This window comes from Primulina eburnea, chromosome 17 (assembly GCF_022965805.1).
Source record: "Primulina eburnea isolate SZY01 chromosome 17, ASM2296580v1, whole genome shotgun sequence".
In the NCBI taxonomy this organism is placed as follows: Eukaryota; Viridiplantae; Streptophyta; class Magnoliopsida; order Lamiales; family Gesneriaceae; genus Primulina; species Primulina eburnea.
In genome coordinates, this window is record NC_133117.1 from 29536326 (window position 1) to 29563420 (window position 27095).

The 27095-nt window shown below is 41.5% G+C and overlaps 1 protein-coding gene across 1 annotated transcript; it reads right to left on the reverse strand.

Annotated features, from left to right (window-relative positions):
• Window positions 1–20759: 20759 nt before the first annotated feature.
• LOC140818026 (uncharacterized) lies at window positions 20760–22662 on the reverse strand. The gene is made up of 3 exons (XM_073177822.1): window positions 22468–22662; window positions 21925–22335; window positions 20760–21572 (listed from the first exon to the last, which is right to left on the reverse strand). The coding sequence occupies exons 1-3, from the start codon at window positions 22660–22662 to the stop codon at window positions 20760–20762; spliced, it is 1419 nt and encodes a 472-aa protein (XP_073033923.1).
• Between the last annotated feature and the right edge of the window lie 4433 nt (window positions 22663–27095).

A 27095-nucleotide genomic window follows, 5' to 3' on the forward strand; every position in this document is an offset into this window, starting at 1 on the left:
GAAACAATCAATTGTAGCTCTGTACTTGGTCAACATATCAATATCGATAATACAGTCAAAATCCGACAACCCAAGCACAATACAATCTAACTCAAACTCATGCCCGTCATACTGTAGTACACAAGATCTAACAGATGTCACTGATATCAAACCTGTCCCCAAAGGAGAAGAGATAGACACTACAACAGATAATGACTCAACAGGCAATGCATGTGTCAATGCGAATCACTCAGATATGAATGTATGAGATGCATCAGTATAAATAAAAACATATGCAGGATAACCACATAAAGAATAGTTACCTGAAACAACATCATCAGGTGCATCCTGTGCCTGCTCCTCGATCAAGGAAAAAACTCTGACCTGATTTCTAGGAGGCTGGCTCACTGTCTGGCTTCCTCCTGGCCTCTGCTATGACTGGGTAGACTGTGCTGGCTAGAAGAATGAACAGATGGTGGTCGTCTACCTATCTGAGCCACTTGATCCAGATGACTCTGCTCCCTAGGGATCCCTGGGAACCTCTCCGGGGACATACTCTAGCAAAATGTCCCTGCTGTCTGCAAATACGACAACTACAAATCACTCCCTGGCATTGCTCAGTCGGATGTCTCCCTCCGCAAGTCCTGCAATAAGGCCCGGTATAACTCTGGCTCTGTTCAATCTGTCAGTGAGCCACTAGAACTGGATGAACTGCTTCCAGATCTCTTTAACTTTTTCCCTCGGGCTTTCAGATAATCTTTCTTTCCACCATTGCTGCTGCCACTCTCAAATCTAGGAGGTGGTTGCTGTGGTCTCGGTGCTGGGGCAACATACGAAGCTCATCTCTGTCTAATCAGACCAGCTTCGGCTTTTTTTGCTCTATTCAGGGCATCAGTAAAGTTGCTTGGTCGCCCGGTGTTCACCAAGATAATAATCTCGGGATTCAGGCCATTGATGAACTGATCAGCAACAGCTTCGTCATTATCAGTCACATGTGGTGCAAATCGCAGCAATGAAGAGAACTTGGCCACATATTCTTCAATGTTCAGCTGACCCTGTCTCAGATTTGCAAACTCTGCAACCTTGTCCTTTCTATATGACACTGAAAGAATCTCTGATAAAATTCGGTTTTAAAGACATTCCAAGTGATGTTCGTTCCTCGATGCTCCAATGCCCTCTTTGTCGTAATCCACCAGTTCTTTGCAACATCATGCAACTGGTGCCCAATCAGTTTCACTCTCTGCTCATCAGTATAATCCATGGAGTCAAACAACATCTCAATATCATCTAGCCAACTCTCGCAATCAACTGAAGTCTCAATAACCTTCAGAGTCGGTGGATAAAATGACCGAAATCTCTTCAATAGTGTTTCCATTGGAGTTGTTGTGACATCCATTGGGGAATTCGAAGTACTACCCTGTTCTAGTATTCTTCGGGGAGGCATATCTAATTATCAAAAATATTAGTAACCCCAAACAACAATTCTGTTTCAATCCTCCTCCGATCATCTTACTGCTGATCTAGAATCGGTTCTGATTCATTCTCAATAAAACATATTACTATATCAAATCAGATAGTCACGTAACATGCAATTTAAAGCAGTAAGGCATGCTAGCAATCAAAAGCAGGAAAGAAAACTCAATCTACCCCGCTCACTAGCTTCTATCTCCGTCTAAAGAATCTATCGCTCTGATACCACCTGTTGTGGGGACCCGGACGCTAATTCAATTCTTAATCATCATTAGGAACATTGTACTAATCAAGTAATTTGGGTCATAAAAATTTTTTTCTTTAAATGCGGCACATAGTGAAATCAAACTCATATACATCTCAGTATAAAAGTACAAAATACATCAAAACTAAACTAGAGTTCAACAACTACAATCCAGTGCTGAAACCTATAAACATCCGATCCGGATCACCACGCTAACTTGTCCTTACTCATCAACTTCCTGGCCCTGATCCTGTCCCACCTGTTGTCATGTACACATACAAACAAGACAACAGCCGGATAACTCCGGTGAGAATATAATCCCAGTATAAAACATGTATACATGCAATGCATAAAATCATATACAAAAGCATAAATCATGTATCAAAGAACATGAAACGTAATTTATGACACATTAGAGAATACAGTTAAAACATGTATCAAAGAACATGAATCTAGGATGTTAACACATATATCGAATATCCGCAATAGAAGTCGATACACTCCTAAAAAACATCGATATAATTCAAACATCCAGTGTCCTGGCATATCCGCCACAGACTTGGAACATCCGTCAATGCCTACTCTGACAATGTGCAATGTGCCCGTGGCCACTCGATCACCATCAGGCACCTCTGTCATTGACTCTCGCTCAATAGCTATCGGCTATGCTCTCCATTTCTATAAATCAATAGACTAAGCATACAACGTTGCAAACATCAATGCAATAACATAAGGTATGTGGTTTCAGGGAACTAGAGTCCAATCTGACTCAAGTTAATCTCTCGGTTAACATTGTCTAATACCTTTCGTTCTGTCGATCGGATAAAATCTTGCAGTCGCCGCTGTCACTACTCAATCTGGAAATGACAATGGAATATACTGTATCAATATACAACTCAATTCAATACTGAATCTGATCAATCTGAATCTAATTCAAAATGAACGGCATAACGGCACAATCTCGATATCCCCGTCAATACAATATCAACAGATATCAATTACAAATCATAACCCATATCTGATACAATCCATAATCAATCAATAATCCAAATTTGTCTGATTTTCAATAAATATAATCAGAAAATCATAACAATTCCATACGGTATCTGTTCTTCAATCCGGTTTCGATTCTATGATGTTTAACATATCAAGAATACCATATATGAATTATATCAAATTCCTACAACATCGTATTTTAAAATGATAACAGAACTCAATAAAACTCGTCAATAGGAATACGGTACTGAAATCGGATTGAAAATCAGACGGGCGGATCTGCTAAAATCATAAATCTATGGTACGAAGGAACTTTGAGGAATTCTTGAGTCTTACTGTATCTTTCTGAAGGAGAGGAACTAATATTTATATCCCATTTTCATGCAAAGAAACGTGGCTCAATATTCATGAATCTCAGGCGGCGCTCGGGCGGTTATCATTCACCGCTCGGGCACGTCATGTTCGATCCGAGCACTTTTCTTGTTACACACTGGCGCTCGGGCGGTCATAAACTACCGCTCGGGCGCCAAACTCTCTGCCAAATTCTCACCATGCTAAACACTGGCGCTCGGGCGGTCTTTTTATACCGCTCGGGCGCTAACAGTTCTGTCCCAAATATTACATAACTCATATGCGTTACCAAATCTGGTCTCGGAGTGGTGCAATTATCATCAAATTAATTCATAATCAATAATCAGTCTCAGATTACAGTATTCAAATCTCGGACATTACATTTATATCCAGGTGAATCGGGTGAGATGGGTCGGGGCAATCCATCGGATGATTATGAGAGTTTTTGTTTAAGGAAATTGAGCAATGAATATGGCTTCAACTGTAACCTGAAAATAAGGGAAAGAACTCGTGAATGGGCACCAGAAGGGTGTCCGGCGTGGCCACTCCGATGCTTAAGTCAGCAAGTTGAAGGTGAAGGATAATGGCAATATATGTGAAGATATATGTGAATGCCAAGAGTTTAGAAACAAGAATGTCTCAATCCTCTTAAATGAAATACATACCTGATTTATAGGAAAGAAGGTGGTAGGTATCTTGTTTTCAGTGCCTACATGCCACCTATAATCTTAGATGTTGACTTTCTGTCACGCCGTCCTACTTTTCCTTCATGTCAGATCAGTAGGATTCTGTCAGGAAACCATATCGAGGTAAGACTTTACCTACTTTCGCACTCGATTGCGGCACTGTTATAGAGGTACCTGGGTAGAAATCACCCAGGAGCTTTATATAAGAGAGCCCGGGCTTTCAGTAGCCCGGGGAGAAAACGTCCCTGGCGTCCACATGCCCGGGTTCTGAAGAATCCATGCTGCTGATTAACCTTGATTTGGGATATCCATTTAATATCCTGGGTCATCCATTACCCGTGCTCTTATGGGGGTATCACCAATTCTTTAAATAGTCGGGATAGATTCATACTCGCTGTCTCGATTAGTCTTGTTTGGAATTCAAAATCAAGATAATCAGTTTCAAATTATGAAAGCATCGGGGGCTTCACATCTCCCAGAGATGGGAGGAGGTGCCGGGGCCTCATGTTTCTCGGACTTCAAATAAGATGCTGGTGCCTCATGTCTCCCGGACTTTGAATAAGGTTTCAGGGCCTCATGCCTTCCCGACTTTAAATATGGTGTCGGGGCCTCATGTCTCCCAGACTTTGAATAAGATGTCGAGGCCTTATGTCTCCCGGACTTTGAATATTTTGTCGTTTAGTATTCTTGGGCAGTTGGGATGATGCCATGATGATGTATGCCCTAGAATTCAAACGGTCCGAAATGCTTCGTATTCCAGGAATATGATAAGTCTGACACGCTTTGATTTCTGCGCCTGTTTTTTCATTTTCCAGCGCAATTTCCAAGGTGGCTATTATCCATTCGATTTGATTTAGATCTACGGTTGAGATCATTCCCCCTTCGCCTATATATAATAACACACCCTCTTCATTTGTAATTTTTGCAACTTCTAAATTCAAAACTCTCAAATTTCACTCACCTCCTCCGACGCACAACGCTCCCTCACTCCGGCGAATTCCACTTCAAGAAGTCTTCAAAAATCCTTTGTTCCACCATCCTCGTAAGTATTCTGTACTTCATTTCTTTTAAAAATGTCGAACTCTACCTCCTCCACATCCAGAGCAAATGCACGAGGCTCGCCTAGCTACGAGTCCACCGCGATGAGCTCCGATTCCTCCTTCTCCTCCCCCAAAACACTTCTTTACTCAATCCTCTTCGAAACCCAAAAAAACAAAACCATCATCTTCTGGCCCCTCCCGAGCTCTGAAAAAGGGCAAGGGTAAAGGTAAAGCCCGAGTGAAGGATCGTGTGATGGTGCCTTTGAAGGCATTTCAAACACCATATTCTCCCATGAGCTGCAATAGCTCGTGTTCTACGAATGTTAACACCTATGAATTAAATCGAGTTTGGTTAAAAACCAAGCGGAAGAAACTCGAAGTAATCCTTCGTGAAGAATAATGTTAAATTAGAAAACATTTTAACTTATGTAAACTGAATTACTGAAAAGAAGGGGATCAGTTGTCACATATATCAGTTCAGTTATGACAAGAACTGAACTAACGGATGTTCTAACTGATCAAGTCAGTTTGAAAACAACAGTTAATCAGTTAAATACACAAGATATGTTTATGGATGTTCGGAGACTTCAACTGCTCCTACGTCACACCTTCTACCACCTTGGGTAGGATCCACTAGAAGACTTTGATTTATACAACTACTTGTACAAACCCACTCAGCTTAAGACTTACACTACTGCCTCAACTAAACTCCTAGCCTAGACTGAAGGCAGCACCTTTCAGCCAACACTTCTTTAACGTCTGTGTGACAAAGACTACATACAAAAGTTTAACATCTTTGTGCAAGACTGTATTTTGGTGGAGGCGGTGAGTGTGTGTTTGTGTGTGGGAACTGAACAAGGAATACACCAGAAAGGTGTTCCCACACACTGAGGGAAGTATGCTTCTAATCTAATCTGATAACACGTTGAAGTGTCCCTCCGGACTGATTGCTTCTTGTAAGCTAATATGCAATATGCGAGCCCTTTTTCTTTGTATCTAGCTAATATGCAATATGCGAGCCTTTTTTCTTTGTATCTTCATACCCTCTCTATTATTGGTCTACACTGATCTTCTATTTATAGGCGGGAAACTGATCGTACAGTGAGACTCAATTATTGTATGTGTTGCATCTTGAATTTGTTCCTTGCACTCTGTGTCTCGACTTTTCGACTGCCCTTCTGAAACGTTTGTCTTTAATGTTCCGATGCAACGTTCATTATTGTCCTTTGACTAGACAATTGCTTTGTACTTTGTGTATAGCTGGAATCCACTGAATGAGTTTGTCTTCACCTACAACTGAAAGATTCTTAACTGACGCTCCGAACTAGTGAGCGGAAGTGATCTTCAGTTGGGCTGGTGAAATCAGTTGACTCGTCATTTGAACTGATTTCACTCTCGTTCAATTGAATTGATCAGCTGAGTTTCTTCATCAGTTGAACACTCCTTAGGCTGGACGAGCTTCTGAGGTTCTCCTACTGAGCTACCTATCAACTGGACAATCAGCTGAACTACTCATTTGACATATCAATTTGCCTTATTAAGTTTGTGCGATCATTTGGGTCTTCAGTTTGCGATGTAAACAGCTCGTAATTGATTCTAGCTTCTGCACACTAATGTAAAACATTAGTAACACAAAATAACAAGTTTTGTTAACATCAAAATTAAGATTGCGAACTTGAAAAGTTCCAATATCGAGCTTCCTCCCCATCGCAATCTGAGACTCCAGGAGTTCCCTGGTTCGGTTCAATGAGCAGAACTCTGCGCTCGAGAGCGGACGAGGAGCTTAGGACTCTCGGCTCCATCCCCTCCACTTTCGAAATTTTAATTCCCGGTCCCTTGGACAGGGCAAACAACCCCCCTCTGGCTTCACCACTTTTTTCCGAGACCAAGTTAGGAATGGTCTCCGATTTCCCATCCTCTCCTTTTACATTGAGGTCGCCAAGTTTTTTGGTGTATCTATCAACCAACTTCACCCTAACTCATTCTGGATTATGGCCTCGGCCTACTTCTTTTTCCGCATGCACAACCTTCTCATCACCCCCCTTATTCTTAGTTTTTTTTTCTTGTCGACTGGATGACACCGCCTTCTCCCTATCTGCCTGGCTCAATTCTTGATTCATTGATGATATCCCTTCTTCCTAGAAGGGGTGGAAAGGAAGCTTTTTCTATATCTGCCTCCCGGCCCCCCTTTCTTGCTTAACTGGCTTTCTCCCTTCCCTTCCTACTCAACCCTCTCTTCCAAAATCATACAAATTTGAGGAACCATTCACCCGAAGCCAAGACTTGGTAGAGGGCAAAAAATTTTCCTCCTCTAACCTCATCTCTGAGGAAAATTTAATATCTTACGGGTGCCCAGGTAGAGGACCCAGTCGACCGGGTAATTGATGAAGTTGTTGGCTCAGGCGCTCAAGCCGGTAACTGTCTCTTTCCAAAATTCTTTTTTTTTATTTTTTTTTTCTCGTCTTAATATCTTGTAATCATTCTTACTACCTTCTCTCATCTTGTGCAGACAATACAGAGATGCAGGAGGCCTTTGCCAAGAAGTGGGCGGCTGAGAAAACGGCTTGGGAGAAAAAACTGGAGGCTCGACGAGCAGCTGCCGAGAAGGAAAAACAGGCCGAAGAGGAGGCGGTCCGCCTGAAAGAATTAGTCTGGGCAGAAAATCAACAAGATCGGGAGGTGACTGACTCCTAGGAGGAAGATGAAGATCATGTCTCTCTTGTGCAGAGGAAACGAAAGGCTGTAACAAGCTCAAAGTTGATACTGCTAGAGAACAACCGGGATGGAGACCAAGGCACCTCCCAGACAACCCCATCAATCACTCTTCCTCGCCATCAGCCCCTCACCGAGCCCCTCCAAACTGAGCAGCCTCCCCGGGGCAATCTATTCCTAGAGGGAGCTACCCCAACCGGGCTTAGGTTGTTCAAGCAGCTGCTAGTTCCTTCTGAGAAGGCGCATCTGAAGAGCTCCCGGCCTACCCCAAAATTACTCGAAGGATCAAATCGGATCCTCACCGTAAGTTCATGACTTCTCTTCTCTTCTCCCTCTCTCTCTATCTCTCTCTCTCTCTCTCTCTCTCTCTCTTTTTATACTAAATCTTCCTGTACAGTGTGTTTAAATGCTGATATCAGATTTTGAAGAGGTAGCTGCGGCAGCTACCACAAAGACTAATCAAGCCCGGGCTCTGCAAGAACTTCATGAGCAGCTTCAAGGAGAGCTCTCTCGGGTTAGATCTGCCCATGAGGAAGAAGTGGCCGGCCTCCGTGCTGCTTTGGAATTGACTCGAGAAGATCTGGAGACGGCTCGAGATGATATCAATGAAGGCCTTATCCGTGAAAAGGCTATGCAAGGGACAATATATGTCTTGGAATCGAGGAGTAATTCTCTATCCGAGCAAGTAGAGTTACAGCGTTCTCGGGAGGAGAGAGCTGAGAGTTCCCTGGCTGCGGCTAACTATCTGAGAGATAAGTGGCAGGCCTCCTTCCTCTAGCTTCAAGAGTTCAAGGTGGCTGTAGAAGATCGGGCCTATCCCCTCTTCAAGACCGGTTATGACAAATGCCGGGAGCAATTTGAAGAGGTAGGGCTATTGCATGAGGATAGGGAAGGATTCCTCGACTTTGAACGAGCCATAGCATCCCTTCCCAAGGATGCAGAAAAGGAGTAGGAGGGGCCTCAAATGAAGAGGAGCAAGGGTCAAGCCACATAGAAATAGAATAGGATTGTATTTTTCCTTTGATTTTCCCTTTTGTAATCACCGCCTTCGGGCCTTTATTATTGAAATCTCATTTTCTCTTTAATATTCTATGTTTCCAATTATTCATTCATACATACCCGGCCTTAGAAATAATTAGATATGAACTGCTTGTGAATGGTAAAATCCAAAAAATTTCTAAGTTTTGGAAAATAACCGAGAACTTTAAATAAGTAGTCGGGAAGTTGAGCTCTGAGCCGGACATAAATCCCTGTTTGTTCAATATATGATCGAGGTGTAAAACCCCTAATTCAGGTTTCAGAGCCCTGTATTTTATAAATAACCAGAGTATTGAACCGTGGGTCGTGGATCATGTCCCGGGACTCTGGAATGGTCGAGGTGTGGAGCCCCGAGCCAGGGTGTAGAGCCCTGAGCTTATTAATAACCAAGGTACGGAGCCTTAGGCCGGGGATCATGTCCCGGAACTTGGGAATGGTCGAGGTACGGAGTCCCAAGCCAGGGTGTAGAGCCCTGAGCTTAGTAATAACCAAGGTACGGAGCTTTGGGCCGAGGATCATGTACCGGAACTTAGGAATGGTCGAGGTGCGGAGCCCCGAGTCTGGTTGTAGAGCCCTGAGCTTATTTGTAGAGCCCAAAATCAGTACACGTATAACTCATGCATTTATTTAATTGTTAAATTATTTAAGCAAGTTTAAAAATGAGTTTTAGTGGTGCATGAGTTATTTAAATGCATTAGTTTAAATTATTTATGCTTTGTGATGTACGTTAAATGTTTTCTCGAGTTTCATGTTTCAGACGATTATTCGATGCGGGATCGAGGAAAAGAGACATGTGACGATTTTGGCAAAGAGATGGGGCATTTTAAATGGGGCATTTTAAATGATTTACTAAGTTTTAGTATTTTAAAAGCCTAAATTATTTATTTAAGTAATTTTAGAATTTTAAAACTTTTAGAGTTGATCAATTATGCATTTTATTTTTAATTAAAGGTTTTTATTTTAAGTTAGGGGAATGTTAGAATTTTAATTAGTTGTTAATGATTTTATTAAGCCAAAATTATCCCCTAATTTCTATCAAACACATGCACACACACACTTTTACAAACACACACCACACGACAAAACACACACACACATAATTCCTTTAGATTTTTTTACGAGAAAACTAGTGTTCTTAGCTAGAACAGCAGCCACCCCTTCCTCTGATTTTTCCAGAAAGATTTTGTTGAGTTTTCTTCAAAGAAAATCGTTCCACGATCGTCCCAGATCAACCCTCGCTTCCTTTCCACGTCGGTGTCGTCGGTTTGCTAAATTTTGATATCAAAAGGCATGTATAATCTTTCATATTTGCAACGATCTTGTCCTAGTATAAATTTTGATGTGTTTTGTATGAAAACATGTGTATGTTATGTAATAGTTTGAGCAGAAAATTGATTGGATGCGTTTTGAAGTAGTTTTTAGATCTCAAAATTTTGTTTTTATTGTATTTTGAATTACTGCAATTTTTTGGTCGAGATTTTTGGAAAACTTTCAACATATGAAATGTACTTTTTGATACCTTCTATTTGATATAAAATTTGAGTTATTTGGAAAAAAAATGAGTGAGTTATGACCGTTTTCGTGGAACTGCTCAAACTGCGTTTTTCTGAAATTATGTTATTGATGTGTTCTTGAAGTTTTATTGTTTCAGGCTTCGTTGGGGATCGACGGGTGATCGCTGCTGTGTTTAGGATTATCAAAAATGATGTTGGGGTGATTATTTGGGTTTCGTTTCGTGTTGTTAGGCGTTTGATTGAATTAAAAATCGTAAAACTTGTTTTGGTGTCGAATGTCGTATTCACGGATTGGGTTGTGTTGTTGGTAAGGCGTAGTTGTTTTGGGGTGTTTGTAGGGGCTTGAGTCATTACCATAGCGTCCAAGAATGGGTCTCGAGGTGTCATTGCATGGTCGGGATGATCGAGTTAATGAGATTAAGTCTCAAGCATGGGATTTCTCGTTGGTGCATTCCTCCCGCAAGTAAACGGACCTAGGGCCGGAACCTTACACGGGGTCCATGCCCTTGTTTCCTACGTAGTGTCACCAAACGGAGCCTACACGGACCCTTTGACGGACCCTGACACGGGGTCCGTGTACTCCAGTTTTGGGTAAAATTATATTTATTGCTTTGGGTTTTATGTCATGGTTTAGTACGATTTATTAAACGAGGTCAAGTCCCGAGCGAAATAGAATGTCATAAGCTACTTATTCACTTCGGTGGTGATCTCAAGTACCTATGTCTAAGTTATGAAAGTTAAGTATTTTAAACGCATTTTAGTATGTTGCAGCAGTGGCCCCAAGTGAGATCCAACGAATCTCTCAACGCCAAGTAAGTATGTTCGACGTGCAAAAGAAAATATTTTAAGTTTCTGAGGTATGCTAAATGTCTTGTGACCAAATTATGTATGGGTTTGGAAGTCGGTGAACGTGGCCGAGGACCTCTCCACTCCGTGTAAGCATGAACGGGGATCTCATGTATGTGGTAGTGGATTTTTTCCTGCCAGCCCAGTACTATGGTTTAGTCTGGTGAGGCGTATTTATGTATGGGTCACTTGCTTTTAAACATATCTCTACGCAAAAATGATGAAGTTATGTATGTACAAGTATGCAAGCATGTTTATGAAATGTTTTATGTTGATGGCACGTCTATGTATGTACGTATGTATGTTCAAGTTTAATTGCAAGTTCAAGTTCAAGTATGTACGCTCTATTTTAAAGTTGCATATGGTTTTATTACGTATTACTCGTTATTTCCAGTTTTTATGTGTTGAGTCTTTAGACTCACTAGACTTCATCGAGGTGAGGATGAGTTTGAGGAGACGAGAGGTGGGGACCAGTGAGCTGGCTTGGACTGAGTGGGAGGCTAGACCCGAGGACCGCCCACGTTTTGAAGTTTTTACGCATTGTTCAAAATTACTTTTATTTCACGTTTTGGTTTACAATGGTTAAACAAGCATTTTCTTTAGCAAACTTTATTGGTGATCCTTTTTATTTCAAATATTTTGGAAGAACAATTGATTGATAACCGGAATGTAAAAGTTTATTTGGTATTTAAGAAAATTTTTATTTTTTCGCAAATTTTAAGTAGTTCGAAAGTACGGTACGTTGCAGTTGGTATCAGAGCCAGGTTCTTGTAAAGGGTTATGCCTACTGCCAATTGCGAGAAGCTCACAAAGCCACACCTCAAGTCTATAAGTTTTAAAGTTTTGAATTATTTCATGTAGTAAGCATTAAGTCATGACTTCAGCATGTTGATATTTAAGTTCAAAGTATGTGCATCTTATGCTATTGTGATTATATTCACGCATATTGGTTTACGTGTTGGGTAAATTGTTGGAAAAGTATGCCTACTAGACGATTGATTAACCGGGAAGCAAGGGATGAGGGCAGAGAGGCCCGAGTTGAGGGGGGAACGCTCCTCCTCCTCCACCGCCAGATATGCAAGCACATAAGCTTGCAGGTATGACTCAGTTCTTCGCACAGTTTGCGGGGACCAAGCTGCAGCGGACACAGGGGCGAGTCCCAGGGCAGAGGCAGTATATGAAAGGTTCATGAGGATGAACCCAAAGGAGTTTTCGAGGACTACTGAGCCGATGGTGGCTGAGGGATGGATCAAGTCCATCGAGGTAATCTTTGACTTTATGGAATTGACAGATCTTGATAGGGTCAGGTGTGCCACGTTCCTTCTGACAAGGGACGCCAGGCTATGGTGGGAAAGTGCATGAGTGTGAGTGAATTTTCGAACACTGAATTGGGATGGGTTCAAAGAGGTTTTCTACTCTAAGTACTTCACTGAGGAAGTACGATCAAGGCTGACCTAGGGAATTCATGTGTGTCACTTTGTGCCCCTAATTGCAAATGATGCCCGAGAGAAGCTGAGGCATTTTATTGATGGTTGACGGCCGATCTTACGCCGTGATGTCTGAGTTGCTGGTCCTATTACTTACACAGTTGCCATGTCTAGAGCTTTGGCGGCAGAACAGGATCAGAGAGACATCGAGAGTGATAGGCAGTGCAAGAGGCTCTATCAGGCACCGCAGCAGCAGCGACCTCAGTTTAAGAAGCCTTACCAGGGGCAGCCAGGGAAGAAGCCTTATCAAGGACCATCGAAAGAAAAAGGGTCCTGTTCCACAGCAGAAGGCTCCATAGAGGCCGGGAAAGTACTCGGTGTGCCCAAAGTGCAACCGCCAGCATCCGGGACAGTGTTTGTATGGGTCAGGCAAGTGTTTCAAATGTGCGGAGCAAGTGACCACATGCTAAAGCCTAAACGGCTGCCCACAGTAGAGGCAGTCGACACAAGGAAGAGTGTTCGTCATGCATGCTCAGGAGGCAAACCCAGACACGACATTACTGACCGGTAAACTTATCTACTTAAGCTCAGTAGTATTTTGCCATGCATGTTTTAAATTTGAACTTGTATTTTTAGTGTGCTAGTTCGTATGGTTAGTGACTTGTGTAGAAACTTTCTACTATGCTTGAGGTAAGGTTAGAATTTTGGGATATAAGATTTGTGTTGTGCTAACATCTCTCAGAAAATATTTTCATAAAGAGAGTATCCACGAAGGCCCTGATAGACTCAGGAGCCACTCACTCCTTTATCTCAGAAACGTTCGCTAATCATCTAGACGTCAAGTCTATCGGACTCGACGTGAGCTATTCAGTGACAGTCCTATCATGGGAAGAGCTATCATCTACTAGCGTGGTCAGGGACAACGATCTTGAACTACAGGGCCACCTAGTGTACGCCGATTTGATTGTATTGCCGATGCCAGAATTTAATATTATTTTTGGAATGGACTGGCTGATGAAGAACAGAGTTCTGATTGATTTTCAGAAAAGGTCAGTGTTGGTTAGACCGTTGGGCATGGAGCAGTTTCTATTTGAACCTGATAGATGGAGAAGTTCCCTCGCATGATCTCTTGCATGCAGGCACGAAGACTTATACACAAGGGATGTCAGGCTTTCTTGTCCAGTATTGTTTCCGCACCTGACGTACCCACTCCGTCATTATCTGATGTGCCAGTAATCATAGAATTTATTGACGTCTTTCCAGATGACATCACAGGCCTTCCACCAGAGAGAGAGGTGGAGTTTTCCTATTGATCTTATGCCAGGCACTGTGCCAATCTCTAAGGCACCGTACCATCTAGCTCCAGCTGAGATGTTAGAGCTCAAGCAGCAGATTCAGGAGCTCCTTGACAAAGAATTCATCTGCCCTAGTTTCTCACCATGGGGCGCACCCGTGCTCTTTGTAAAGAAGAAGGATGGGAGCATGAGGCTGTGTATCGGTTACTGAGAATTGAAAAAGGTGACAATCAAGAATAAATACCAACTTCCTAGAATCGAAGACTTGTTTGATCAGTTGCAGAGAGCTACAGTGTTCTCTAAGATAGATATTCGATCGGGGTATAACCAGCTTAAGGTGAAATATGCAGATGTTCACAAGACAGCCTTCAGGAAAAGGTATGGCCAGTACGAGTTCTTAGTGATGCCGTTTGGATTGACTGAATGCTCCTAGCAATATTTATGGACCTCATGAACCGAGTATTCCAGCCCTACCTAAACCAGTTCGTCATAGTGTTCATTGACGACATTCTTATATACTCGAAGAGCCATGAAGAGCACAGTCAACATCTGAGTAAAATTTTGCAGGTTTTGCAGAGTCGCAAGTTGTTTGCAAAGTTCAGTAAGTGTGAATTCTGGTTGGAGAAGGTAGCATTTTTGGGGCATATAATATCTAGTAGTGGTATTGAGGTGGATCCATCTAAGGTAGCAGCAGTTAAGGAATGGGTTGAGCCGAAGAATGCTTCAGAGATCCGTAGTTTCCTAGGCCTAGCGGACTACTACAGGAAATTTATTCAGGGGTTTTCTTCGATAGCAGTGCCACTCACTTCATTGACCAAGAAGAACGTCAAATTTGTGTGGAGTGATGAATGTCAAAAGAGCTCGATACTTTGAAGCAAGCTCTTATTTCAGCGCCAGTGTTAGCCATGCCAGCGGGGCAAGGAAACTTTGTGTTATACACCGATGCATCTAAGCTCGGGTTAGGAGCAGTGTTGATGCAGCACGGTCGGGTTATAGCTTATGCCTCCAGACAGTTGAAGGTGCATAAGAAGAACTACCTGACCCATGATCTCGAGTTAGTCGTTGTCGTCTTTGCGCTGAAGATATGGAGACATTACTTGTACGGCGAGAAATGCCAAATATTCACTGATCACAAGAGTCTCAAGTATTTCTTCACACAAAAATAGCTAAATATGAGACAAAGACGGTGGTTAGAGTTAGTGAAAGACTACGATTGTGAAATTAGCTATCATCCGGTGAAATCTAATGTTGTGGCAGATGCTTTGAGCAGAAAAGTCACAGTCGTAGCACAGTTGTCAGTGCAAAGATCTCTTCAGTCAGAGATTCAGAGATTTGGATTAGAGGTTTATCATAAGGGCAGAGCTCCTAAGCTCTCTAATAGGACAGTCCAATCGTCTTTGTTTGACCGGATTTGTAGGGGTCAGTCTTCAGATGAGCAGTTGTAGAAATGAAGATTGAAGGATGAAGTCAAGGACCGTGTACTCTACACAGTGTCTGATGGTATGGTGAGATACAGAGGTAGAATGTAGGGTGCCTAGCGTTGATTCGATAAGAGAAGATATCTTGTCAGAGGCACATACATCTCCGTATTCCATTCATCCAGGGGGCACCAAGATGTACAAGGATTTGAAAATTTTGTATTGGTGGCCAGGGATGAAGAGAGACATCCGCCGATTTGTGTCTGAATGCCTCACTTGTCAGCAGGTGAAGGCAGAACATCAGAGGCCAGTAGGAATGCTTAAGCCACTCCCTATCCCCGAGTGGAAATGGGAGAATATCACCATGGACTTCGTGGTTGGTTTGCTGAAGTCAGTTAGAGGATTTAATGCCATTTGGGTTATAGTGGACCGACTCACCAAGTCAGCACATTTCTTGCCAGTGAAGACGACATTCTCCATGACACAGTATGCGGAGCTCTATATCAGGGAGATAGTTCGATTGCACAGGATTCCAGTTTCTATTGTGTCCGACAGGGACCCGAGGTTTACATCGTCCTTTTGGAAGAGTTTACATGCAGCCATGGGGGCGAAGTTGCTTTTCAGTACAGCTTTTCATCCGCAAACAGATGGCCAGTCTGAACGAGTGATTCAGCTTTTGGAGGATTTATTGCGAGCCTGTATAATTGATTTCCGGGAGACTGGGGAGTCTAAGCTACCTCTAGTGGAGTTTACCTACAACAACAGTTTTCAATCATCAATTGGTATGGCTCCCTACGAGGCATTGTACGGAAGGAAGTGCAGATCACCGATTCATTGGGATGAAGTCGGTGAAAGAGCAGAACTTGGTCCAGAGATTGTTCAGCAGACTGCAGATGTGGTGGTCAAGATCCTAGACAGGATGAAGACCGCCCAAAGTCGTCAATAGAGTTATGCTGACAAGAGGAGAAGAGATCCAGAGTTTGTCGTGGGAGATCACGTTTTTGTTAAAATAGCGCCTATGAAGGGTGTTATAAGATTTGGGAAGAGAGTCAAGCTCAGTTCGAAGTTTATTGGACCGTTTGAGATTCTTGACAGAGTTGGGACATTAGCTTATCGTGTAGCATTACCACCGAATCTGGCCGGAGTACACAATGTGTTCCACGTCTCAATGCTGAAGAATAACCTAGCTAATCCTCCACATGTTTTGAGCTATGAACCATTGCAGCTTACTCCAGATCTGTCATATGAGGAAAGACCTGTCAAAATCCTAGACAGACAGGAGCGTAGACTTCAGAACAAGGTGACCAAGCTGGTCAAAGTCCGGTGGCTAAACCAATCAGTGGAGGAAGCCACTTGGGAGACAGAAGCAGATATGAGGAGTCGATATCCAGAACTTTTTGGTAAGTTTTAATTTCGAGGAAAAAATTTATATAAGTGGGGGAGGAACTGTAGAGCCCAAATTCAGTACACGTATAACTCAGGCATTTATTTAATTTTAAATTATTTAAGCAAGTTTAAAAATGAGTTTTAGTGGTGCATGAATTATTTAATATTTTAAATTGTTTATGCTTTGTGATGCATTTTGAATGTTTTCTCGAGTTTCATGTTTCAGACGATTATTCGATGCGGGATCGAGGAAAAGAGACCGGTGACAATTTTGACAATTTTAAAATGCGGTATAGTATTTTAAGTTGAGGATGGGCATTTTAAATGATTTACTAAGTTTTAGTATTTTAAAAACCTAAATTATTTATTTAAGTGATTTTAGAATTTTAAAACTTTTAGAATTGAGCAATTATGCATTTTATTTTTAATTAAGGGTTTTTATTTTAAGTTAGGGGAATTTTAGCATTTTAATTAGTTGTTAATGGTTTTATTAAGCCAAAATTATCCCTAATTTCTATCAAACACACGCACACACACACTTTTACACACACACACCCCACACGACAAAACACACACACATAATTTCTTCAGAATTTTTTTAAGAGAAAACTAGGGTTCTTAGCGAGAACAGCAGCCGCCCCTTCCTCTGATTTTTCCAGCAAGATTTCGTTGAGTTTTCTTCAAAGAAAATCGTTCAACGATCGTCCCGGATCAACCCTCGCTTCTTTTCCACGTCAGTGTCGTCGGTTCGGTAAATTTTGATATCAAAAGGCATGTATAATCTTTCATGTTCGAATCGATCTTGTCATAGTATAAATTTTGATGTGTTTTTTATGAAAAAATGTGTATGTTATGTAGTAGTTTGAGCAGAAAATTGATTGGATGTGTTTTGAAATAGTTTTTAGATCTCAGAATTTTGTTATTACTAAATTTTGAATTACTGCGATTTTTCGGTCGTGATTTGGGGAAAACTTTCAACATATGAAATGTAGAACTTTTTGATACCTTCGATTTGATATAAAATTTGAATTATTTGACAAACATTGAGTGATTTATGACCGTTTTTGTGGAACTACTCAAACTGCATTTTTCTGAAATTATGTTATTGATGTGTTCTTGAAGTTTTATTGTTGTAGGCTTCGTTGGGATAAACAGGTGATCACTGCTGCATTTAGGTATATCGAAAATGATGTTGGGGTGATTATTGGGGTTTCGTTTTGTGTCGTTAGGCATTTGATTGAATTAAAAGTCGTAAAACTTGTTTTGGTGTTGAGTGTCGTATTCACTGATTGGGTTATGTTGTTGGTAAGGCGTAGTTGTTTTAGGGTGTTTGTAGGGGCTTGAGTCATTGCCTTAGCATCCTAGGATGGGTCTCGAGGTGTCGTTGCATGGTCAGGATGATCGAGTTAGGGAGATTAAGTCTCAAGCATGGGATTTCTCGTTGGTGCGTTCCTCCCACAAGTGCACAAACCTGGGGCCGGACCCTTACACGGGGTCCGTGCCCTTGTTTACTTCGTAGTGTCAGCAAACCGAGACTACATGGACCCTTTGAAGGACCCTGACATGGGGTCCGTGTCCTTACTTCTTTTCGTGTATAGTTTTACAGAACCTACACGAACCTGGGCACGGGATCCCGATACTCCAGTTTTGGGTAAATTGTATTGATTTCTTTGGGGTTTTATGTCATGGTTTAGTACGATGATTAAACGAGGTCAATTCCCGAGCAAACTAGAATGTCATAAGCTACTTATTCACTTCGGTGGTGAGCTCAAGTACCTACGTCTAAGTTATGAAAGTTAAGTATTTTAAACGCATTTTAGTATGTTGCAGCAGTGGCCCCAAGTGAGATCCAACGAATCTCTCAACGTCAAGTAAGTATGTTCGATGTCCAAAAGAAAATATTTTAAGTTTTTGAGGTATGCTAAATGTCTTGTGACCAAATTATGTATGGGTTTGGAAGTCGGTGAACGTGACCGAGGACCTCTCCACCCCGTTAAAGCATGAACGGGTTTAGATAAGGATTGAAAAGCGGCAAAGCATGATCATGGACCAATCCATCCGTAAAAGCATGAACGGGGATCTCATGTATGTGGTAGTGGATTTTTCCCTGCCAGCCCGGTACTGTGGTTTAGTCTGATAAGGCATATTTATGTATTGGTCACTTGCTTTGAAACATATCTCTACGCAAAAATGATGAAGTTATGTATGTACAAGTATGCAAGCATGTTTATGACATATTTTATGTTGATGGCATGTCTATGTATGTACATATGTATGTTCAAGTTTAATTGCAAATTCAAGTTCAAGTATGTATGCTCAATTTTAAAGTTGCATGTGGTTTTATTACGTATTACTCGTTACTTCCAGTTTTTACGTGTTGAGTCTTTAGACTCACTAGACTTGATCGATGCAGGTGAGGATGAGTTTGAGGAGACGAGAGGTAGGAACCAGTGAGCTAGCTTGGACTGAGAGAGAGGCTATACTAGAGGACCGCCCACGCTTTGAAGTTTTTACGCATTGTTCAAAATTACTTTTATTTCACGTTTTGGTTTACAATGGTTAAACAAGCATTTTCTTTAGCAAACTTTATTGGTGATCCTTTTTATTTCAAATATTTTGGAGGAACAATTGATTGATGACTGAAATGTTAAAGTTTATTTAGTATTTAAAAAAAATTTATTTTTCCGTAAATTTTAAATAGTTCGAAAGTACGGTACGTTACTTATTAATAACCAAGGTACGGAGCCTTGGGCCGGGGATCATGTCCCGAGACTTAGGAATGGTCGAGGTGCGGAGTCCTGAGCCAGGGTGTATAGCACTGGGCTTATTAATAACCAAGGTACGAAGCCTTGGGCTGGGGATCATGTCCCATGAGTTATAGATTAATCGGCGCTTTGTACCTCCCAAGTTTAGATATAATACTCATATACTTTATGAGAAGAAAAGATCTTTCATTTTATCTTCAAACATTAATTATATCTTTCAAGCGTAATAATTTTTCAAATGAAATACATTCCACGGTTGCTTGAGAGATCGTCCTTGAGCATCCTCTAAATAAAAAACTCACGAGCTAATCTTCCGGGTTATTTTAAAAGGTCCTTCCCACCGAGCTTCAAATTTTCCAACGTCTCCGCCTGGAATGACTTTTTTCATCACCAGATCTCCTATTTCAAATTCTCGGATTCGGACTCACTTGTTGCATGATTTAATAACCCTGCCTCAGTAAGCTTCCATTCGAATCATAGCATGCTCTCTTTTTTCTTCCACGAGATCCAACTCCATTGCCTGGCTTTGATCATTGTCATCCGGGTAACATTCTACCCGGGCAGAAAAATGTCCGATTTCAACAGGAAGGATTGCTTCAAAACCATATACCAGATTAAAAGGAGTCTCTTGAGTAGGTGCTCGGGGAGTAGTTTGGTATGCCCAGAGAACACTAGGAAACTCCTCCACCCAGTCTTTTCCTTTTCCCTGTAGCCTATTTTTCAAGACTTGCACAATAATTCTGTTCACAACCTCTGTTTGGTCATTTGCTTGAGGATAGGCAACAAAAGTGAAAGACCGAGTGATTTTCATTTCCTGGCACCAAGCTGTGATCTCTCTTCCCTGGAACTGGCTCCCATTGTCTGAAATTAGTCGCCTGAGAACTCCAAATCGACATACAATATTCTTCCACAAAAACTTCAAATCCTCCTTCTTCGTAATTCTAGCCAAGGGCTCGACCTTTACCCATTTAGAAAAATAATCAACTGCTACCAAAAAAAATTTCTTCTGAGCCTGGACAACAGAAAAGGGACCAACAATGTCCATCCCCCACTGATCAAAAGTGAAAGATGCCCAGATGGGCTTCATGAGAGTGGCCGGGCTGTGCTGAAAATTAGAATGACATTGACAACCCTCACATGCTCGGACTACTCGAGCAGAGTCTTGGCTAACAGTGGGCCACCAAAATCCGATAAGCATTGCTTTCCGGGCTAATGCTATTCTTCCGAGATGTTCTCCACAACACCCTTCATGAATCTCCAGGAGGACATAATCCACCTCTCCCATAGATAAGCACTTTAACAAAGGTCCCTGAAACAATCTCTTGTAGAAGATATTATTTAAGAGAACAAACCTAGAAGCTTGTCTTTTGTTCTTTTGAGCTTGAGTTTTGTCTTCAGGTAATTCATTGTTGACAATGAACTCGATCATGGGTGTCATTCAAGAATCCTCTTGTGCTGGCAATATCTCCTCATCAGTGGAAAGAATTAGACGGGTAATATGCAATACTTCCCGGGTATTTACTTCCGATAAAGAGGATTTTGGTCAAAGCATCGGCTTTCCCATTCTCATCCCGAGGAATTTGCTCAATGCTCTAATCCACAAAGAATTTGGCATGGGCTTTAATGATCTGTAGATATTTAAGCATCATGTCATCCTTAGCCTTATAAAGGCCTTTTTTCTGCTGGGTAATTAATTGTAAATCTGAATACAAAATAATCAGGGAAGCTCCAATTTCCCGAGCAGCTCGAATACCGGCTAGAACAGTCTCATACTCTGCTTCATTATTAGTCACCCGGGAGTCAATTCTCAAAGCCAATTTAATTTTTTCTCCCGGGAGAGCTATTATCACTACTCCCACCCCACATCCAGAAAGGCTAGACGCTCCATCCACAAATACCCTCCATACCTGCTCTTCATCAGGTTTAACCATCTCAGATAATAAATCTGACAAGGCCTGTGCTTTGATGGTAGCATGGGCCTTGTACTCAACGTCATATTCTCCCAGCTCGACTGAACATTTGATCATTTTCCCGAACACTTTGGAATGAGTCATAATCCTCCTAAGAGGACTATTAGTAAGCACAATAATTTGATGCGACAGAAAATAAGGTCGCAGTCTTCGGGCAGTCATAACAAGAGTCAGAGCTATCTTCTCCACTTCACTATATCGGAGCTCGAGGCCCCTAAGAGCATGGCTGACATAATAGATAGTCTTTTGATCAGAGCTCTCTTCCTTCACAAGTACCGAGCTGACAGCATACTCCTTAGTGGACAGATAGACAAATAATTTCTCCCCGGGCTCTGGCTTCACTAAGACAGGAAGCTCTGCCAGATGACTTTTAAGGTCTTGAAAGGCCTGCTCGAATTTCTCATCCCACCCAAACTTCTGTGCCTTTCGAAGAACCTGGAAAAATGGATAACTCCGATGTGCTGACCTGGGATATGAACCGAGAAAGAGAAGCGATTCTCCCGGTCAGCTTCTGCACTTCTCGGATAGATCGAGGGGATGACATGTTTAACACTGACTTGATTTTCTCTTGATTCACCTCGATCCCCCGGTCACTGACCATAAAACCCAAAAATTTACCACTCTTTACGCCAAAGATGCATTTGGATGGATTGAGCTTAATTCCATATTGCATAAGAGTGGAAAAAGTCTATCCTAAATCAGAGATGAAACCAGAAACCTCCCTAGACTTGCCCAGGATGTCGTCAACATAAACTTCCACATTTCTTCCCAACTGCTTCTAAAATACCTTGTTCATTAGACGCTGATATGTAACCTTGGCATTCTTCAACCTGAAAGGCATTACAACATAGAAAATTGTACCTCCCGAGGTGATGAAGCTGTCCTTATCTTGATCATTCTTGGCCAGGGGAATTTGATTATACTCCTGGTAAGCATCCATGAAACTAAGCAGTTCATATCCAAAGGTAGAATCCATCAATTGATCAATTCTAGGCAGGGGATAATGGTCTTTGGTGCAAGCCTTGTTGAGATATCTGAAATCAACACACATCTTCCACTTCTCGGTAGCTTTTGGTACCAGCACCACATTCGAGAGCCAGGTAAGAAATTGTATTTCTCGAATGTGTCCGGCTTGCTGCAAATCTCGGACCTGTTCATCATATACTTTGTCCTTCTCGGGACCAAAGTGTCTCTTCTTCTACTTCACAGGTTGAGATCCTGGGAGAATGTTAAGATGATGCTCAGCTACCCGGGGAGAGATCCAGATCAATTTCTGTTGGGACTAGGCAAACACATTAACATTAGTTTTTAAACAATTTATTAAACTGACCCGGGTGGATGAGTCAATGTCCCGAGCCACCCGGATCTCTTTGCATGGTCCAATCTCCACCACTTCTTCTCTTCCTCCGCCACAAACCGAATCTCTCTCTTCTCTCCTATCCTCTTCGCCTTCTCCCCACCACTTGCTCTTTTCTCTACTCTCCAGACCTTCTTCTGATCCACCCGAACCACTTCCGCATAGCATTTTAGATAGGTGAATCTCCCCGGACTTCTCCCACTTGACTTCCCACTGGAAACTTTATCTTTTGGTGATAGGTGGATGCCACGGCTCTCAATTCATTCATGCGGCCGGTCAGAATAATATTATAAGATGATGGGGAATCCACAACAGTGAAAGTGGTCATTACAGTCTTCTTCAACTCCCGAGTGCCCAGAGTTAAGGGCAGGACGATCTCTCCCTCCGTATAGACAGCTTGACAGCAAAGCCAAAAAGTGTTGTTTCCACTATCTCCAATTGGTACCCTTGTAAATCAATCTGTACAAGGGCCTCCTTAAAAATGACATTCACAGAGCTTCCCGAGTCAAAAAGGACCCTCATGATATCATAATTTGCTACCCTGGCTTGAATTACCAGGGAAGCATTGTGGGGAAGATTGATGCCCTTAAGATCCTCCGGGTCAAAGCTAATGATTGCCTCACTTCTCCTCACTCCTTCTACTTCCATACAATCCCTCCTACTCCTGGACTTCCGATCCCGATTTGAGTCTCCATCAGTAGATCCTTTGGAAATAATTTTAATTACCCCCATGACAGGTGGTGAGGCTTTTTTCCTCTCAGGCTCTTGGTTCTTCCTTCTACCAGAAGCATCTCTCGAGTCATCCCGGGTACTAGGTCTTGACTGCCTAGCTGTCTATGGTGGCAATCTCGGCCTCTTGCTAGGTGGATTATATCCCGAGACAGTAGGTTGGACATAATCCCTCTTCAGCGTCCGGCAGTTCTCAGTGTTATGATAACACACTTTATGAAGGGTACAAAATCCCTTCTCGGGCCTGGTAAATTGTTGAGGTGGGGGCATGTCCTTGCTACATTATTGAACATCCCGATCCCGGGCAACCTTCAAAGGCACGTGATGAGAGAAATGCCCCGGGTTACCCCTCCTCTGCCCTCTCTCCTCAGGTACTAGATACTCGGTCTCCTCTCTCTCTCTCTTCAACACCTCCCTCTTCTGCTTCTGAGCCTCCTCCATATTAATATACTTCTCTGCCCGAGATAACAGATCTTCAAAATCTCCGGGCGTCTTCTTAGTCAATGATTGGAAAAACTCTCCCTCCCTTAGCGCCTGATTAAATACAGTAGTCTTTGCCTCGGGGGCACAAGAAGGGACATCCAAAGAAACATGATTGAATCTCTGGATGTAAGCCCTCAAACTCTCTTCGAGGCTTTGCTTTACTTCAAAAAGACTAAAAAATGACTAAAAGCAGTCTTTTTATACTTCTTACTACTGCTAAAGTGATGTAAAAAAACCTTTTGGAAATCCTCAAAAGAATGTACACTTTGAGGAACCAACCCCTCGAACCACCTTTGGGCTGAATCAACCAAAGTGGTTAGGAACACTTTGCACTTGATTTAGTCAGCATAACAGTGCAGCATGGTCATGTTATCAAACCTGGAAAAATTCTCCTCCGGGTCAGCGCTGTCATCATAGTCCTTGATTTTGGAATATTTAAAATTCTCGAGCAAAGGCTATCGGATAATAGCATCAACAAAAGGGAATCCTCTTGTGACTGCCCGAGCACTGCTCCTCTCACCTATCTACAAACCCTCATCTTTTGCCTCAGCTCCTGCAACTCTTCTGCCAAAGTAGGAGATTTAGAACCGGCACTGGACTCCCTCTCCTCCATCCTTACTTCCTCTTCCCTCATCTCCTGCTCTCGGTGCTGCTCTCCTTTAGACTGTTTAGCACGATGAGAAGGGTCTCTCAGAGCTATAACCTTTTATAGGGCATCGGATATTATCCGAGCCAACTCTCTCGGGAACAAAATAATGACGGGTGGAGGTCCGTTGGACGGAGGACCACCCTGTCCAGAGGTAAGTGCATTATCTCCTAGAATTCGGGAGGTGTCTTCATTTGTCCTTCTTGTAGGAGTCTTATCTACGTCTCGAGCTCAATTTTCCCACAGACGGAACCAATGATGATATCCGGGTGAATCCGGTGAGCTGGGTCGGGGCAATCCACTGGATGATTATGAGAGTTTTTGTGTAAGGAAACTGAGCAAGGAATATGGCTTCAACTGTAACCTCCAAATAAGAGAAAGAACTCGTGAATGGGCGTCGGAGGGGTGTCTGACGTGGCTACTCCGATGCTTACATCAGCAAGTTGAAGGTGAAGGATAATGGACATATATGTGAAGATATATATGAATGTCAAGAGCTTAGAAACAAGAATGTCTCAATCCTCATAAATGAAATACATACATGCAATTTATAGGAAAGAAGGTGGTAGGTACCTTGTTTTCAGTGCCTACTTGCCACTTGTAATCTTAGATGTTTGATCGAGCAAAACATTGCACTGTGAAATCCATAGTAAAAATTTATAATGTTGAAGCTCAAAATAATTGCAAGTGCACAATGTCAAATAATAATATAGTGTACGAGAGTACGAGTATTGTTCCCACAGAGACAGTTTTATACATTTATTATTTTCAACTATTCAATTTTTAGCAACGATAATCGGATTGATAGTTAACTACTGAAATGGCGCAACTAATAACTAACTACAATATTCAAAAATTAAATGATTGATTAAAATGATTAATTAAAATTCAATGACAAATGAATTTGTTGGGAATTCTAGTTCACCTACCCCTCCCTAATTTAACCAATTAACCTCGACAATTGTTTACACTTTTGATAGGATTTCCTACACAATTGAACACGCCCTCTCGAGTTGTGCCAAACTAATTCCACTCAGGGAAGTAATTAAATCTCTTTAATTATTTATCAAAGGTTAATTGTATTTGGGTCTATGAAATCCCCTAACTTTCGACCCTTAGGACTATAACTATCAACATGTACACAATTTCATATTTCTATGTAAATTGTAGATCCACGGACTATACTACCCGTTCCTAGCACAAGTTATTCTCTCGAACTCACTCGCGATTTTAGAATATGTCCGGGGAGAATATGTCTCGGGCGTCCACATGTCCGGCTTCAGAAAAATCCATTCTGCAGATTGACCTTGATTTGAGCTATCCATTGAATATGTCGGGTCATCCATGACCCGGGCTCTTATGGGGGGGTATCATTCTTCAAATCTCATTTTTTTAATCCTCCTATCAAGTGCACGACTAGATCGATTGTTAATCTTCTAAATTGCACTAGAAATTTAGAAGATATTTTCGTTGTAGATTAAAAATCGAGAGGCGGATCAAACTAAATTTTTCTTCGATGGAGGCCGAAAATTTTGAGAGAAAAGGAGAGCAATTTACGAAATTTCCAATGAAGAAAATGGAGGCTAGTGGTGGCTAGGGTTATGACTCTCATTCTTTAAAAACAAAAGTCTTAGCCTAATTACCTTAATTGTTAGATTTATGTTCTATAATTAACATTAATGGGCTTGATTAATTAATTGGACTAGTTCAACAAGTTTAATTAATTATATCAAAGTCCATTAATAATTTTAATTATTTAATATGTTGGACTTATACTTCTGCGAGCCCATTAAATATATCTCCCATTATATTTAATTTGACATTTAATAAACTCAAATTTTGAGTTTAATAAATTAAATTCTCAAATTTTATAAATTCAACTTTTTGAATTTATTCTCTCCAAATTTTAAATATTATAAATCCAACTCCTTCAATTTTCTATCACATAAATTCAACTCTTGAATTTATTTTCTTAAAAATTAGTTATCATAAATTCAACTCCTTGAACTTACTATATCATAATTTTATATAAATTCAACTCTTTGAATTTATTCTCTCTAAGGAAAAAAATGATCCAGAACTTGTGTGACCCTCAATGGTTCAGGGATATAGCTAGCCGTGGGTTCACAACTCTTTGTGATTCAGGACATTTTCCTTTATCGAGCTTACCCTAATTTGCTCCATTTCATGCACCAACATTTGGTCATGAGAATGTCATAAATTAATTTCTGATTAAACCCATCGAATCATGGTATGAGCATCTAGTAGCATCGTCCCATGATTCGATAGGTATCACTAATAGTGCCTGCAAGAACCAATCGAGTTAAAGCACAACCCTAGTATGTAGAGGCTCAGTGTTGTCCCGGGTCGTAAGGACTAATCATGTACAATCACAACCACAGACTTTTCCTCTCGATGAATGGTAACCACTTGGAAAGTTCGAAGGAGGATTGTTCGTTACAATCATCATATGATTACCCATCTGCGTGATTGGACATCTCTATGCCCTTACAATGAAACACAGTACACAACATCATAGATGCTAGTCTCAAGCTCAAGCGGCCTTTATCCTTATTTTATGTGGCTGAATCGATTAGTAACGAATTTAGAATATACAGTGTTTACAATGAGTTTCAAGATCGAATTACGATATATTTGTATTAAAGTATAATCAAGGACTTTATCTATATTGATTGCATATGTATACAGATAAATTAAAAAAAAATCCATAAAAAGTTAAATT